Consider the following 16,788-nt stretch of genomic DNA (forward strand, 5'->3'; position numbering starts at 1 on the left):
ATCGATGCTTGGATTTTCCGTATTCCTACATGTCCTGCCATAGGGATTTCATGTGCTACTCGCAATATCTCCTTACGATATTTGGGCAGTACCATTATCTGATGAACAACCGCCCATTCCTCAATCACAAGTCTGTGAGGGTGTCTCCACTTCTTCATCAGAACTCCATTTTTAATATAATTGCACTCCGGAACTCCTTCCACCTCAGTTTCAGTCTGAGCTGACTGTGCTAACATTTTTAACTCTGGATCTGCTTTCTGAGCCTCAATTTATAGACATGCCAAACACTTCCTTTGAATTATCCTCATCCCTAAAGCTTTGGCTACTCTAACATCTGCTCCTTTGTATTCCTTTGACCTCTGGTGATGGACTTTGTTTAGCCATTGCTCTGGTCACCACACACGATGCAGAAATACCAGGAACTTGTTCTTGCAACTGCTCCACCTCTTTAGCCTCTCTCGGACTTCCTGTAATTATGGGTGAAGCTACAACCTTCACTCCTGCCAAATCATTCCCCAGGAGTAAATCAACTCCATCCATGGGTAATTCCTTAACCACTCCAACCACCATTCCAGGCAACAAATCACACTCCAATTGCACTTTGTACAATGGAACCGGAATATACTCTCCAATTATCCTGTTTACCAATACTTTAGCTTTGATTGAACCCTCTGGAGGGAAAACTAGGCCCTTCTCCAGTAAAAGAGTTTGAGGAGCTCCTGTGTCCCTTAATATAGTTATGGGTTTAGCGGCATCATTTGATGAAAGAGGGATTATCTTTCCTTTGGATAAAACCCCTTTATATCTCTCATCTACCTTATTCACCTGCCTCCAAACCCTTATTTGTAGTTGGAGCTACTGTTTGAGCTGTGGCATTTTCTTTTTGAATTCCCTTTTCGGACTCACTCTTATGAACCCCAATAAGTCCCATGGGTTTCCCTCACAACTTCCAGCATTCCAAACAAATGTATCCCACTTTATTACAATGGAAACACTTAGGCCTTCGAGTTTCACCTGCACCCTCAGTATCTTCTTGAATTGGAGAGGAGATCTCAAGGTATTCCCAGCTATCCATTCTTTACCCTGGCTACTTGCCTTCCTTTCACTCTCCCACTTTCCATCCTTTTCAAGTTTATGGGGGTGTGATAGAAAAAAAGTTTAGTTTTATTGATCAGCTTGTAACAGTCAGCCATAACTGCTGCCTGTCTCGCAGTTGCAACCCTTTGGTCCTCAACATGGGTTCTTATTACAGAAGGTCGGGGAGTTTTTAGATTCTTCCATGGGAATGGTCTCTATGAGAACTTCATAGGTAGTTTCAAACCCTAATGCTTGTATCCTACTTTGCTAAATCCTTTCAAATTCAAGTTAAGTTTGCCCAGACTGTTTCCATAAATTTTGAAACTTTTGTATGTATGCTTCAGGGACCGACCCATATGCACTCAAAATGGCCTTTTTCGCCACATCATAATCCCTAGAAACCTCTTCTGACAGTGAAGCATAAATTTCCTGTGCTCTATCGCTCTATGTGTCAATTTGCTGTGCATGGCAAATGTCCAGTTTTCTTTTGGGCAGTTCATCTGTTTAGCTATCTTCTCAAGTGAAATAAACAATGCTTCAACATCCCTTTCCTCAAACTTCGGAAGAGCTTGTACAAATTTAAACATCTTCCCAACAGGTTTTAGGTTAAAGGTTTTCTCATCGTCAGAGCTTTTCTCAGCATCTGATGTCTCCTTTTTAAAATCCAGCTTTTTAAGCCAGTACTCTGTCTCTTTCCTTCATTCTCTCTTCCATTGCTAACTTTTCTTCTGGAGATCAAGTTTTTGCTTTTCTAATTCTCTTTCTTGTTTACTTTCTCTTTCCTGTCTTCCTGCCTGTTCCCTTTGGAATGCCCTTTCTCTTGCCTTTTCTGCAGCCTCTAGTTCCAATTTTTTATTTGCAACTGAATTTGAGCCCATTCCAATGAACCACCCCTTGAGAACTTTGTCTCTTGGGTATTCCTTCCAATTTCAAATGCTGTGCCATTATCCCTGCCTTCCTGGCTTTGGCAGATAATCCTACTGTTAAGTTACTTGCCAATTCAATTAACCTGGCTTTTAGGATCCCTTATAAAATCGCCAGGGACATCTCTTCCACTCGCAGGAAAGTTTTCGCAGTTTCCAGTGCCATCTTATTTTTGACAGGACAAACCTGGTGTTTTCTTTTAGCTTTTATTACTTTCTAAATCTACACCCAAGTCGTCATTGCCTTTTGTTCCAAAATATCCTGGACATGAGCCCCCAAACTTGTCATAACTCACTGCGGATAGTGTGCTGTAATATCAAGCCCCACTGTTTCCCGAGCCCCGACAAATGTGAAAAATTTGACCAAACCACCAGATTGCCCCAATTCTACCTAACTGTTTAATTTAGGTTAACAGAGTATGAGCATCAGGTTTATAAATGTAATAATTAAATAACTGTTTATTGAGCAAACTGTGGGCGACACATAAGGTACGCAAAACATGGATTTTAAGGGTGCGATAAAACAGTTCAATAGCACCTGTCCAGAGTACAGGATTTGATGGGTTGATTTTGATTGTTGTCTCCCAAATTCCTTTCAGTTCTTGTTGATGACATGAGGAGGTCTTCCAGCACTTTCAGTATTTAGTTCACTGGTTGAGATCTTGCTTTTTAATGTCTTTAACAGTGGTTTTCCCCTTTTCCTTTTTACAGGGGTTTCCTCACAGAGAGCAGATTATAGAGATATGAGGAAAAGAGATTTTAGATGTTTTCCCTTTGCAGGTCAGGAGCTTTCTGCTCCGTTGCTTTCACACAAAACCATGGTCATCTGGTCAGGAGCCAATTAAAATGCTGTTGTCAGGCAGCTCCTTTGGCCCAGGACTCCTTTCTGGTACCACTCTGCCTTTCATGGCACATTCTGTTCCAGGTCTGCAACATTGTACTTATCTCTCATCCTGTTCCAGTGAATATGTCTCTCAAACTGCGGCCATTGCAGTCTCAATCCACAGTCCAACAGGGATAAAAAGATATGTTCTTGCATTGAGCAAACATGGCAACAGCAGATATCTGGCCATTGTATACAGCCTTGGATGCTTCCACATCTCCATGCCATTGAGATCTCAAGTACAAACTATTTGTCTTAAACCAGGTGGCTTTGTATATTGATGCTTTACTGTGTATGTGAATACCACATTAATGAGTTTTCACATGGTGAGGCTTCAGATGTTGGCTGTCAAGCTCTGTGCACCAGTGACACCAAGGCACCGTAATAGTGTCCTTCATTATTCTTGCAGTTGTGTTATTTTCAACAGAAAAGGGACTTTGTGTATTAGGAATAAAAACTGCTTGTCAATATAAAGTGCAAACAAGAATCAAAGCCACGTTCTGGGTATCAGGAGTTTGAATGATGAGATTCTAATAAATTAACAACTTCTGAAGGGCTCAATTTCCATTGTAGGGGGAAGGTTGGCATCTTTGTTGTTACTGAGAATTATTTCCATGCTGGCCTTAGCAGACAATTACTTGAAATGGTTCTGTACTGTATTTAGGCTCTAGAAGGGGAAATCAGTTGAGCCATTCCTCTACCTTGCTCCATGAGGAATACTTGAACTGACTTGGTTATAGAGGGACCCAGTTGTATGATTTATTCCATCTGCATTCTACATTCATGATTTTAATTTTTTAAAAAATCCATGGTAATCAAAGGATCAGGTGATGTGGTATGGGACTCTAGTATAAAGATTACCAATTGAAGCCATGCTTTAGTTTGCTTTAATGCCAACTAAGGACATGGTTTTGCCTCTTTATTGGACAAGGCTGAACCAGTTGCAACCATCTTCAGCAAGAAACGCCAAATGGATGATCCATCTTGGCCTCCTCTGGGTTCTCCAGCATCACGGATGCCAGTCTTCAGCCAATTCGATTCACTCCAAGTATATCAAGAAATAGCTGAAGGCACAGGATAATTCAACTGCTATGGCCCCTGACAGCATTCCTGCAATAGTACTGAAGAATTGTGCTGCAAAGCTAGCTGTGCCCCTAGCCAAGCTGCTCCAGTACAGCTACAAAACTGGCAATGTAGAAACTTGCACAGGTATGTCCTGTCTGCAAAAAGCAGGACAAATGCAGCTCGGCTGACTACCACCCCATTAGTCTATTCTCCATCATCACCAAAGTGATGGAAAAAGTCATCGACAGCGCTACCAAGCGGCACCTACTCAACAATAACCTGCTCCCTGATGCACAGTTTTGGGTTCCTCAGCCCCTGACCTCATTACAGCCTTGACCCAAACAATGACAAAAGAGCTAAACTTAAGAGTTTAGAGTGATGCCCTTGACGTCAAGGCAGCATTTAACTGAGTTAGACATCAAAGAGCCCTAGCAAAACTGAAGTCAATGGGAATTGGTAGAAAATTCCATAAATAGCACAAAGGAAGGTAGTTGTGGTTGTTGGAGGTCAATCACCTCAATTGCATGGCATCACTGCAGGAGTTCCTCAAGGTGATGTCCTAGGCCCAACTGCCTTCAGCTGCTCCATCAATTTCCTTCCCACCATCATAATTGGGGATGTTTGCAGATGATTGCACAATGTTCAGCACCATTCACAACTCCATAGATACTGAAGCAGTCCGTGTCCATATGCAGCAAGACCTGGACAACATTCAGGCTTGGGCTGATATGTGGCAAATTACATTGATGCTACTTCAGTGCCAGGCAATGACCATCTCCACAAGAAAGAATCTAACCATTTCCCTTGACATTCAATGGCGTTACCATCGCTGAATCCCCCACGATCAACATCCTGGGGGTTGTCATTGACCAGAAACTGAATTGGACCAGTAAATAAATACTGTGGCTGCAAGAGCAGATCAGAGGCTGGGGATTCTTGCCCGAGTAACTCACCACCTGAGCCCTCAAAGCCTGTCCACCATCTACAAGGCACAAGTCAAGACTGTAATGGAATACTCTGCACTTGCCTGAATAAGCGCCGCTCCAACATCATTCATGAAGCTTGACGCCATTCAGAACAGAGCAGCCAGCTTGGTGAGCACCCCGCCCACCTCCAATGTCCAGTGACAGCAGTATGTACCATCTACACATGCATTGCAGCAACTCACCTTCGACAGCATTTTCCAAACCTATGGCCTCTACCACCTGGAAGGACAAGAGCAGCAGGTGCATGGGAACACCACCACAAGTTCCCCTCCCAAGTTGCATACCATCCTGACTTGGAAATGTATTGCCATTCCTTCACTGTGGCTGGGTCAAAATCCTGGAACTCCCTCTGTAACGGCACTGTGGGTGTACTTGCACCACATTGACTGCAGCAGTTCAAGGTGGTGGCTCACCACCAACGCCTTGCGGGTAGTTAGGGAAGGGCAATAAAGGCAAGCCTAGCCAGTGACGTCCACATCCCAAGAACAAATTAAAAAAGAGAGACCAGGTCAGTTTGAGAGATGAATCTTTTCCAGTTAATTGCTTCAAACTGAAGCTTGATGTTAAATTTGCCCCACTGCACGAGGTTATTGACCTCCTCTCACATGTAGATTTGTTAGATTGAATTCTACTTTGAAGTTCACAACTGTAAGTATGGGTCAGAGTTTGTCACATGTTTTCTTCATTTTTTTTTAACCTTGGCCTTTTCCACCCCTCCTCAGGAGACGGCAGGCAAAGCTGAAAAAGGACCTTGCTGAGGCTGCTAAAGAACCGTTGAATATTGATCCGTGAGTTTCTTGTCTTGCAGTAAGTCATTTTTTTAGTGCATGGACATTCAGCCTTCTGCACTGTTCCCTCCAAGCTGCACATTGTGCAGCAGTCTGGAACATAATGTACAGTGTAACAATCAGGCCCCGCACAACCAACGTTACCCTTTTAAGATATGCTTGCATACAGCTGTGCAGCAGTCTTGGAGTGGAGTAAGTTTCTGTTGCTATGTGATGGGCAGTTGTACTTGTCCGTTGTGGGGTAGAGTAGATGACTGACATTTGCTTTCCTTCTGTTCTCTGCGTTACAGTGATGATGATATAGAGGTGCTAGGTGAGGAAGGGCCTGATGCATCTGGAGAAACGTCACCGGTGCGAACAATGCACAGGACCCCCAGGTGAGAGTCTGGTGTCTCGAAGAGTTGTAGGGGATGCGGTGCAAGAGCTTAAAAAGTAAATGACGATATTTGAGAGACTGGGTAAATGACAGCTATGCAAAGCTTTCTAACAGATCATTTGAGCTCAATGTGTTTTGTAATTGTGCCTGATTATTTTCTTTAGCTCTACTGATTGCTCTGGGGTTGAATGTGCTGACCATTGTAGCACTGATCCAGGAAGAGGTAGGAACGGTCCCAGGTTCAAACTCTTTTAACTTTGTTGAGTCAGCTAATTTCAGATCGGGTGATGGTTGGCATTCTACAACTCCAAAGTTGGAGACAGGAGGTAATAGTTGGAGGTGTCTTCTATTGATGATATCTGCTGACCCCTGCTAGAAAGTGTTTTTGTGTGAGGATACAGATGAAGGTGCGATTGTGTTGGTGGTAATCTTCCACTCTGTCTAGATTCGTGCATGTGGATTGGCCACTGGAGTAGGGCCAACAATCATGTCTTAAGGAGAGAAAATTGACTGAAACACCACACTCTTAAATCATTTTGCCTTTATGTTGAAAGATGTGCTTCTTGTATGATGTAACTACATATGATCTGTTTTCCCCATCAGTGCCACTAGTATTGGACTATTGTACAGGTCTTCAAAAGAAATTGGAAAGATAAAAGCTACAGCTATGCTGCTGTTTGTTTATCATGATCCCAGCAAACAGAGTGCAACATTTGCTTTCTGAACATTATACTGTAGGATCAATGTGGTTCTTCAACAGTGTATGATTTTGATGATGTTGGGTCACTTACAAACTCTCTCCTAGCAATAATGTGGGAACAAGAAATTTTAGGAATGGACAAAGCCTAATAAGCTTCATCTGTTTCCATATATCAACCCTGCCTACTCAACATCTTCAAATCATTCTCATCCCGCAGATGCATTTAATTAGCCCACTTAGTGTCCATTTCAATGTCCTTTTCTGGTCACCTACAGCAGCTGAATTCCCCTTTGGGGACAGAAACTCCTCCTGACTTCTTGCTCCTTTCTTTACCATTTTACCCTGTGAATCGTAGTTACAGCACAGAAGGAGGTCAAGTTGCCCCTCATGTCCATGCTGACTCTCTGCATTTCGAGTCTTTCATCCCAGGGAAAAAATTGCCTCAATCAATTTTGTTGATTCTCTTCATGATCTTGAGAAATACAATTGGAGTTTCCTCTTTCCCCCAAAAAATCCAACTAATTAGACTTTTAACCTTTTCTCAGAACTGAAGTTCCAGATCTTGGAATTCAGATGGAAATTGCGCATTAAAATTGTTCAGCAGTAGCCAAGGTTTTACTTACTGCACAATTTCTTTACTGAGGGGATCAAATTAGTCTGAAGGTATCTCAAACTTGGTGGTTCCACCGTGCAGAGTGGGATAACATACAGTTTCATAAATTGTACCAAGTCTCATTCAGATCAGAGAGGCATCTGCTTCAGGTCCTGGTCTGTGTTGAGGTAATTGCTCTTAATTGCAGTGGCATTTGGGATGCTGCTATTATCCTCACTTGCCAGCATCAGGAAATGGGGAAGACCTCCAGTGCCTATGTCACTTTGCCTCCCCAATATCTTTATCATTATCAAGGACTACTGCTCGAAATACGGAGCTGTGGTTATCAGCTGAGGATAGAATTAGGTTCCTCTGTGATATCGCCCTGCAAATGAATAGCCCACTGATTCACTCAATCTCACCTTGCACATGGAGGGTGGTTACTAGGGTCAAAAATTTGTAGGCAGTGTGTCCCTGAATTTTCAATAGTACTGTCAGCAGGCTAGGCTCCCCCATCATTGCAGTCTGGTAAAGTGGTCCCTCTCATGCATAGTATAGTTACAGATGTAAAATAATGGAAGTTGGTTCATGGTAAAGTTCACCTTTAAATTTAGTCCAATCACACATTCAGGTGTGAAATAAGGGGCACTGAGACACAGTGAAAGGGCAGTATCACCCTGTTAATATTTTGAGAGTATACAGAGGAAACAGTGAAGGTATATGTTGCTGGAGAGCTCTTGTGGTCTTGCAGTGAATGCTGCAATTGTGTAAACACATGCTAAAGAGCCAAAACAAACTAAGGTGTTCATTGCGTGCTGCATTTTATTGTAATTGACTGTCACTTCATGATTTTCCAAGTCAAAAACCATTTTGAGTGGAGGCTGGCTGGATATCCTATTGATAGTGGTCCACCACCACCTTCATCAGTCACCGGTGGATTTACTTGCTTAATTGCACTTCAGTTGCAGTGAAAAAGTGCCCAGGTACTGTCCACATTCCTCTCTTCTCGACAACGCACTGTTCATATTCCTCTTCCTTCAACAGCCATCATCCGGGCTTCTCCCCAGGACAGCAAGCCTTAAGCCAAGTCTAGCCCAGACTAAGTACACTGTTAGCTACAAATGCACTACATGAAATGTATTTGAGCTGTCTCAGTGCAGATCCTTGGAGGCATTAAGTCAACAACTTCACTTACAGAGGTCATGAATTGGGATGGCAAATGGAAACTAGACTTCCCCACCCAGTCCCAGAGTGTGAGAAGGACAGTATCTGACCCACTGTCCCACCCAATCCCAGAGTGTGAAAGGACAGTGTCTGACCCACTGTACCACCCAGCGCCAGTGTGAAAGGACAGTGTCTGACCCATTGGCCCGCCCAGTCCAAGTGTGAAAGGACAGTGTCTGACCCACTATGCCACTCAGTCGCAATGTGTAAGGATAGTGTCTAACCCCGCCTTCTACCACCCAGTGCACTGTGTGAAAGGACGGTGTCTGACACCCCCCCCCCCCGCACCTCTTCCACCCAGTGCAGTGTGTGAAAGGACAGTGTCTGACCCACAGACCAACCCAGGTCCAGAGTTTGAAAGGACAGTGTCTGACCCACTGTCCCATCCAGTGCAGAATGTGAAAATCATCCATTGTTTCTGCTGCTTATGGTTATCCGTGATTGATTGCAGAACATGGCCTTGTGTGAACATTACTGCATAGTTTAATGGGTGAGGATAGGATCAGGCTTGACTCTGATGCCCCCCAACCTGTTTAGGTTGTCTTCAGAAGCTCGCAATTAGTCGTGCTGATGGGTGAAAAAGTGCCACTTCGCTGAGTTTCTAGAAATGCATTGGAACCTCATCTTAGCCAAGGAGACAGTGGTTGGTGAGGGTTGGAACAATGGAGAGAGAACAGGTTGTGGGACCTCTATGTGAATATAGGTGGTGGGTTAATTGCTGTGTGTTCATAGAATCTTTATCTGTGTCTGTCTGTGTTTGGGGAGTGGGCTCCCAGGGGTGAAAGAGATATGTGACCTCAACCCTGGGTTTCAGTTTATGGACTAAAGGTGAGTGGACATTGATTGAGCTGCACTGTCTCACACTGACGGTCATTTCTTCTCTGTTCTGTGTAGAAGGACTTCGCAGACGTCTGGTCTCTTCGATTCTATCAGTAATATCTTTGGGTAGGTTAGGAACTTCCCCTCATTTCTTTTTCAGTATTGAGTGTATTTAAGATTTTACTTGACCAGATAGTAATTTTTCTTTCTTTCTCACTTACAATTATACATCTCTCTATCCATCCTACTCTCCTTTTCCATGAAATAATTTCTACTAATGATGATAATCCGGTGAGCACTTTGCTCATGGATCTACGTTCTTGCTTTTCACCTGTCTGCAGCAGTGAACCCAAGATTAAGCCACAAGCCCTCCAAACACACAGCACTGAGAATTGGAGAGATTTTACAGAAATTAAGTTTGTGAATATACTAGTAAAACATATTCTGCAGCCAGTATATGTTCATTGGTACTCTCTGTATTTAAAAAAAACCCTTCTTCCCCAGGCACCCCCCTCTGTTTTTTCAATCAATCTTCAATCTTGTGAATCTGCCATAGGCCACACACAAACTTGAGCACTAAGAACCTGCTCCAAACTGGCCATTTGCACCCTGCCCTGTCTCAGTCATTTCTCTCTCTCTTCCTCCTTGTTAGGCACAGTGCTTTAGGCACCATTTGCTCTCCATTACCTCAACGCGTGTGGCCAATCTTCATGTATGACCCTAGGCAATGAGTGGCAACAGATGACCTTGGTATAGGGTAGACACCTTGTCCTCAACTGCTTAGTCTCTTACAGGGGTCATAGAATAATGATCAGGAGAGGAAATTCTGGTTGATTTTTGTCCCCTTACCACTCAAGCCTTTGAGACCAATTGTTGTCCCCAGTGATATCAACTAAACCAGCATAGCAATGGAACTGGGCGTTCTAGCCTGTGTAGCTCAGTTTTGTTTGTCCATTGAACCATCTGTGCTACTTGTATCTCAATATTTCTTCAATTGGTCTACAATGTGTTCTAGATCAATTATTGCATCTGCTTCTCTACCCTTTTACTATTCCAGCCTAAAAACCCTTGTACAATTGTTTCATTTGCATGTTGATACCTGATTATTTTACAGATTCTTCAGGAGTAAATGAGAGATTCTGTGTGTTTGCTACCTTTAGAAAACGTTCGCCAACATTGCACGGGACTGTGACCGATGCCCCCGGTGTCCGTACGGGACCATGCAATGAGATGAGACTTCCCACTATGGCGCTCCATGTATTTGTGAGTATTCAACCAAAGGGGAGGCTAGATAAGTACAAGGGAGAGAAAGAAATGAAAGGATGTGGCACTAGGGTTAAATGAAGTGTTATGATGTGGCAGACGATGTGTTCCGGGCATATCAAATCCACAAGGGAAACTTGGTTGCGCTGAGTTCAGAAGTAATAAGTCTGCTGAGACCTTTAGAGATTGAAAAAAATTGATTAAAAGATTTATTAACAAAAGATAAAAGATGCCAATCACATGCATAAGACTACAATTACTACTATAATAACTCCTAAAATTCCTAATTAATCTGATCCCCAGTTACACTCTCTTTAAGGCAACAGTCCAAAAATAGATTTTAGATTTAAAACAGCTTCAGCAAGTTAACACAATACCCTGGACAGTGGAATTGCAAATGGCTTTTCCTCAGCTTTGCCTTCGTAAGACAGCAGACTTATGCACAAATGCTGGAGGCTTCACTAAGGCTATTTCTCACACTCCTCTTAGATCTTACATGGCCTTCTGACACACAACCTTTCATTCTCCCTTATATATGTTTCTCTCTTTTTAATATGTAAATTCTATTGTTCCAAATGTCTTTGAAACTGTATCTTCCTTGTAACATAAAAACTTTCATGATGCCAATATTGCCAGTAATCTTTGGGAAAAATAAATATCCCTTAGCCTTGCTTATCTGGCTAATTGTAAACAGGCAACGATCCTTTTGAAATCCAAATATCCCTTCATTTATCTAAAAATGCAAATTCCGTTCACACCTTACATGCTTAGCCAGCATCCATGTTTACTCATTAGTATGTCAAGCACCTAGCTTCTTTTGATAATTTAAACTTGCAGTCTATTTGACTCCAAATGTAATTAAATCACACACAGACACAGCCAAATATACTTACCACCATAAACCTAATTCACAATAAACCAAAAAGAATTCTGAAAATGATTACACTTTCATGACATGAAGTAGGATGGGAGGAGGCTCATGTGGAACATAAACACCTGCTAGACTAATTAGGCCAAAAGACCTGTTCTGTGTTGTAAATTCTATGCATTCTGGCCCTTCAATCAAAACAAAGGCCAATTTTTATGAGTCTGACCTTGGAGCCTTGCTGGGTCTCAGAATGTCAATAATTTTGAACTGAGTTCTTGATTAGCGCTGGCACTGCAGAATCATTGAATTAACACCATGGGTTAATTCAGGCTGGTTGAGCTTTGTTTGAATGGGGATGCACAGGAATAAAAAGGCCATTGCAGTCCACCTGACTGGTCCCAATGCCTAAGGAATATATTACACAATACCTCTCAACCGACTTGATCAAACTAATAATGTATCCATTTCTCTAATTGAGCAAAAGTATAACTTGGAAAACCAAGATAAAATCCTGACTTGACAGAAAAGTTGATTGACATGAGACTAAAGAATGGCTTGCGTCTAAATTGTATTTTATCATATCTGTCAGAAATATCACAGTGCCTTTCATTAAGTAGCTTTTGAAGTGCAATGACTGTTCTATAGGCTAGAGAAGGATTGCATAAAGTACATTATTGGCTACTGTTTTAATGTTTATAGGCCAGAAGAAAATATGCTTTTTTTAGCACACCCAGAGAGAGGCCGAGTGCTTTGAGTCTTTTGACAGTACCATACGAGATATTGGAAGGAGCAGCCATCACAAGCTCATTCGACACTTACATTCTTAACCCTCCTTATGATTTTTTGACAGTTGGACATTTTTAAAGAGTAAAACGAGGGGAAATTCTGATCTGATTTGCATTGTGTTGATTGTGACTGAAATTCGCAAGAAAGATACCGATAAGGATGGTTCCATTTGCCCCTCTCATCTAGCCAGGGAGACCTTACAATTCCACCTGTCATTGCATCCAGCTGTTAAATGATACCATTGCTCAATCCAGGAGTCCTTTGATCACCTTATGAAGGAGAACTTCATAAGTTCTAAATATGCTTTTCAGTGGTTTCATCCTGTGCCTTTTCAACTGTCGTGATTCAGTTTGACATAGAGTTCCAAATTAACCTATTCAGTACAATTTGCAATCTTATTAAATCTCCAGGAGGCATCCTGTTCAGGTTGAGGAGTCTAAATTTCTCCAACTCTGGTAAATATGAAGGACCAGTCTTATGGCTCTTGGCATCGTCATCAGAGCCTGCATGTGTTCATTGTGTCTTGGTTACAATTCTGATGCAGTTCCTGACTGCTGCCTCAGTGAGTTGTAAATAAACGTTAAGGTCATTGATAATAGATATGTGATGATTGCACAGGGTTTATTCCCACAGTTTCGTTCCCAGAAATGCCTAAACTTCCCATCCTGCTCTCGGTGGGCTGTGATGGTAGATGTGCTCCTGACAGTAATTAATGCTGCTGCTTCAGTCCCAGATTTCAGAGAGAGATTCAGGACGTGTCCACAGTGGATGTCTGACCGAACTAGTCATGGAGGAACATTAGATGATCTGGGGCTGTCTGTGCTGCATGACTCAAAGCTGCAAGCTGAGACCTCTTCACAGTCAGAAACAAAAACAGAATTACCTGGAAAAACTTAGCAGGTCTGGCAGCATCGGCAGAGAAGAAAAGAGTTGACGTTTCGAGTCCTCGTGACCCTTCAACAGAACTGAGTGAATCTAAAGAGAGGGGTGAAATATAAGCTGGTTTAAGGTGGGGGAAGAGAAGTTGGGGGTGGGGGTGGTGGTGTGGTTGTAGGGATAAGCAAGCAGTGATAGGAGCAGTTAATCAAAAGATGTCACAGACAAAAGAACACAGAGGCGTTGAAGGTGGTGATATCTAAACGAATGTGCTAATTAAGAATGGATGGTAGGGCACTCAAGGTATAGCTCTAGTGGGGGTGGGTTGGAAAGGCTAGCAGGGCATAAAAGATTTAAAAATAATGGAATTAGGTGGGAAAAGAAAAATCTATATCAATTATTGGAAAAAACAAAAGGAAGGGGGAAGAAACAGAAAGGGGATGGGGATGGAGGAGGGAGTTCAAGATCTAAAGTTGTTGAATTCAATATTCAGTCCGGAAGGCTGTAGAGTGCCTAGTCGGAAGATGAGGTGCTGTTCCTCCAGTTTGTGTTGGGCTTCACTGGAACAATGCAGCAAGCCAAGGACAGACATGTGGGCAAGAGAGCATGGTGGAGTGTTAAAATGGCAAGCGACAGGGAGGTTTGGGTCATTCTTACGGACAGACCGCAAGTGTTCTGCAAAGCGGTCGCCCAGTTTACGTTTGGTCTCTCCAATGTAAAGGAAATCGCATTGGGAGCAATGAATGCGGCAGACTAAGTTGAAGGAACCGCAAGTGAAATGCTGCTTCACTTGAAAGGAGTGTTTGGGCCCTTGGACGGTGAGGAGAGAGGAAGTGAAGGGGCAGGTGTTGCATCTTTTGCGTGGGCATGGGGAGGTGCCATAGGTGGGGGTTGAGGAGTAGGGGGTGATAGAGTGGACCAGGGTGTCCCGGAGGGAACGATCCCTATGGAATGCCGCCGGGGGGGTGAATGGAAGATGTGTTTGGTGGTAGCATCATGCTAGAGTTGGCGGAAATGGCAGAGGATGATCGTTTGAATGCGGAGACTGGTGGGGTGATAAGTGAGGACAAGGGGGACCCTATCATGTTTCTGGGAGGGAAGAGAAGGCGTGAGGGTGGATGTGTGGGAGATGGGCCGGACACGGTTGAGGGCCCTGTCAACGACCGTGGGTGGAAAACCTCGGTTAAGAAAGGAGGAGGACATGTCAGAGGAACTGTTTTTGAAGGTATCATCAGAACAGATGCGACGGAGGCGAAGGAACTGAGAGAATGGGATGGAGTCCTTACAGGAAGCAGGGTGTGAGGAGCTGTAGTCGATGTAGCTGTGGGAGTCGGTAGGCTTGTAATGGATATTGGTGGACAGTCTATCACCAGAGATTGAGACAGAGAGGTCAAGGAAGGGAAGGGAAGTGTCAGAGATGGACCACGTGAAAATGATGGAGGGGTGGAGATTGGAAGCAAAATTAATAAATTTTTCCAAGTCCCGACGAGAGCATGAAGCAGCACCGAAGTAATCATCGATGTACCAGAGGAAGAGTTGTGGAAGGGGGCCAGAGTAGGACTGGAACAAGGAATGTTCCACATACCCCATAAAGAGACCGGCATAGCTGGGGCCCATGCGGGTACCCATAGCCACACCTTTTATTTGGAGGAAGTGAGAGAAGTTGAAGGAGAAATTGTTCAGTGTGAGAACAAGTTCAGTCAGACGGAGGAGAGTAGTGGTGGATGGGGATTGTTCGGGCCTCTGTTCGAGGAAGAAGCTAAGGGCCCTCAGACCATCCTGGTAGGGGATGGAGGTGTAGAGGGATTGGATATCCATGGTGAAGAGGAAGCGGTTGGGGCCAGGGAACTGGAAATTGTTGATGTGACGTAAGGTGTCAGAGGAATCACGGATGTAGGTGGGAAGGGACTGGACAAGGGGAGAGAGAAGGGAGTCAAGATAACGAGAAATGAGTTCTGTGGGGCAGGAGCAAGCTGACACGGTTGGTCTACCGGGACAGTTCACCACCTTCAATGCCTCCGTGTTCTTTTGTCTGTGACATCTTTTGCTTATCTGCTCCTATCACTGCTTGCTTGTCCCTACAACCACATCACCCCCCCTCCCCTCGACTTCTCTCCCCCCACCTTAAACCAGCTTATATTTCACCCCTCTCTTTAGATTCACTCAGTTCTGTTGAAGGGTCACGAGGACTCGAAACGTCAACTCTTTTCTTCCCCGCCGATGCTGCCAGACCTGCTGAGTTTTTCCAGGTAATTCTGTTTTTGTTTTGGATTTCCAGCATCCGCAGTTTCTTGTTTTTACCTCTTCACAGTGTTCGAGAGTGAGGCTAGGATATGTGCTTCTAAACCCAACTCAACCACAGTACTGTGATGGGTTACTAGTAGTACTTGTTTAAAAGAATAAAAAGAACTTGCAATTGTCTTATGCCATTCACAACATTATGACATCCCAAAGCGCTTTACAGCCGGTGAAGTACTTAGTACTAGTCACTGTTGTAAACTGGCAAACAGCAGTTAATCTGCACACATCTCTGGTCCCATAAACAGCAATGAGATTGATGACCAGATAATCTGTTTTAGTGTTATTGATTGAGGGATAAAAATGGTTCAGATCACCAGAGAGAACTCATCTGCTCTTCTTCAAATAGTTCCAAGGAATTTTTTTGCATTCAGTTGAGAGATCAGCTTGGGCCTTGTTTTGGATTGATGATTTGTTATGGACAGAAAGCAAAGAATAGGAATGGATGGATCAATTTTGGGTTGGAAGGTAGTAAGTAACTGGTGAAGGGCTACAAAGATCAGTGCTGAGGCCTCAGCTGTTGAAAACCTATATTGATTTTAGGGTAGCAGGGTCTGTTCAGACATCAGGAGACAGTTGTCCCTGCTCTTTTGTGAGCCGGGCCTGGTAAGGACTCCATGTTCAGGGTTACGAGCCATGGCCAATGATGGAATCAGCAAATTTTTGATGGTGGCGGCAAATGAGTTAGAACCTCGAGGGGCAGTGTCTGCTTACAATTGGAGGACCCTTCACAAGGAGGACTTGTGTTTCTTTTAATCTCACATGAAGGCAATGGGAAAACCACCTCACGTATCCTTTTGCCTAGTCATATTGCTCAATGCTCGTTGAAGTTGAAAATGAGACGCTTTATAAGCAACTAAAAAGGAAAGCACAGGCCCACGAGATTTGGAGAAATGAGTAAAAGACCTGGCCTTGGGAAGATCATCGCTACACTTTGTAACCTGCTTCACAGTTGGCTACAGTGAAGATTTAATGCTCAAAACTGTCTGGTAAGGGTGTCCTACCTAAGATGATCCCACAATAATCCATGGTTTTCTCTAACCTTCACCCTGGATTTTCTTTTTTTAGGATGCTCATGACGGAGAAGTAAACGCAGTCCAGTTCAGTCCAGGATCCCGAGTGGTGGTGACAGGTGGGACGGACCGGAAGGTTAAACTCTGGGAGGTCTCGTCAGGTATCTGAAAAAAATTCTGTTTTTAAATCTATGCTGGAGCCAGGTAATAGGATTAGAGCCGAACCTGGCTCTTGTCTCTGAGGCCATTTT

General features: G+C 43.5%; 1 protein-coding gene across 4 annotated transcripts in view; it reads left to right on the plus strand.

Annotated features, from left to right (window-relative positions):
* The window catches only part of LOC121288561 (autophagy-related protein 16-1-like), a 58,167-nt gene that overhangs the window by 18,302 nt on the left and 23,077 nt on the right, over positions 1-16,788 (plus strand). For 3 of the 4 annotated variants that reach the window (XM_041207184.1, XM_041207159.1, XM_041207177.1), the window contains exons 6-10: positions 5,657-5,722; positions 6,013-6,099; positions 9,509-9,559; positions 10,594-10,696; positions 16,593-16,698. In XM_041207184.1, the coding sequence (XP_041063118.1) occupies positions 5,657-5,722; positions 6,013-6,099; positions 9,509-9,559; positions 10,594-10,696; positions 16,593-16,698 (413 nt within the window). The remainder of the gene's footprint in view (positions 1-5,656; positions 5,723-6,012; positions 6,100-9,508; positions 9,560-10,593; positions 10,697-16,592; positions 16,699-16,788) is intronic. The other variant, XM_041207169.1, reaches the window with a different exon arrangement.

The sequence above is a fragment of the Carcharodon carcharias genome, chromosome 2 (assembly GCF_017639515.1).
Source record: "Carcharodon carcharias isolate sCarCar2 chromosome 2, sCarCar2.pri, whole genome shotgun sequence".
Classification (NCBI taxonomy): Eukaryota; Metazoa; Chordata; class Chondrichthyes; order Lamniformes; family Lamnidae; genus Carcharodon; species Carcharodon carcharias.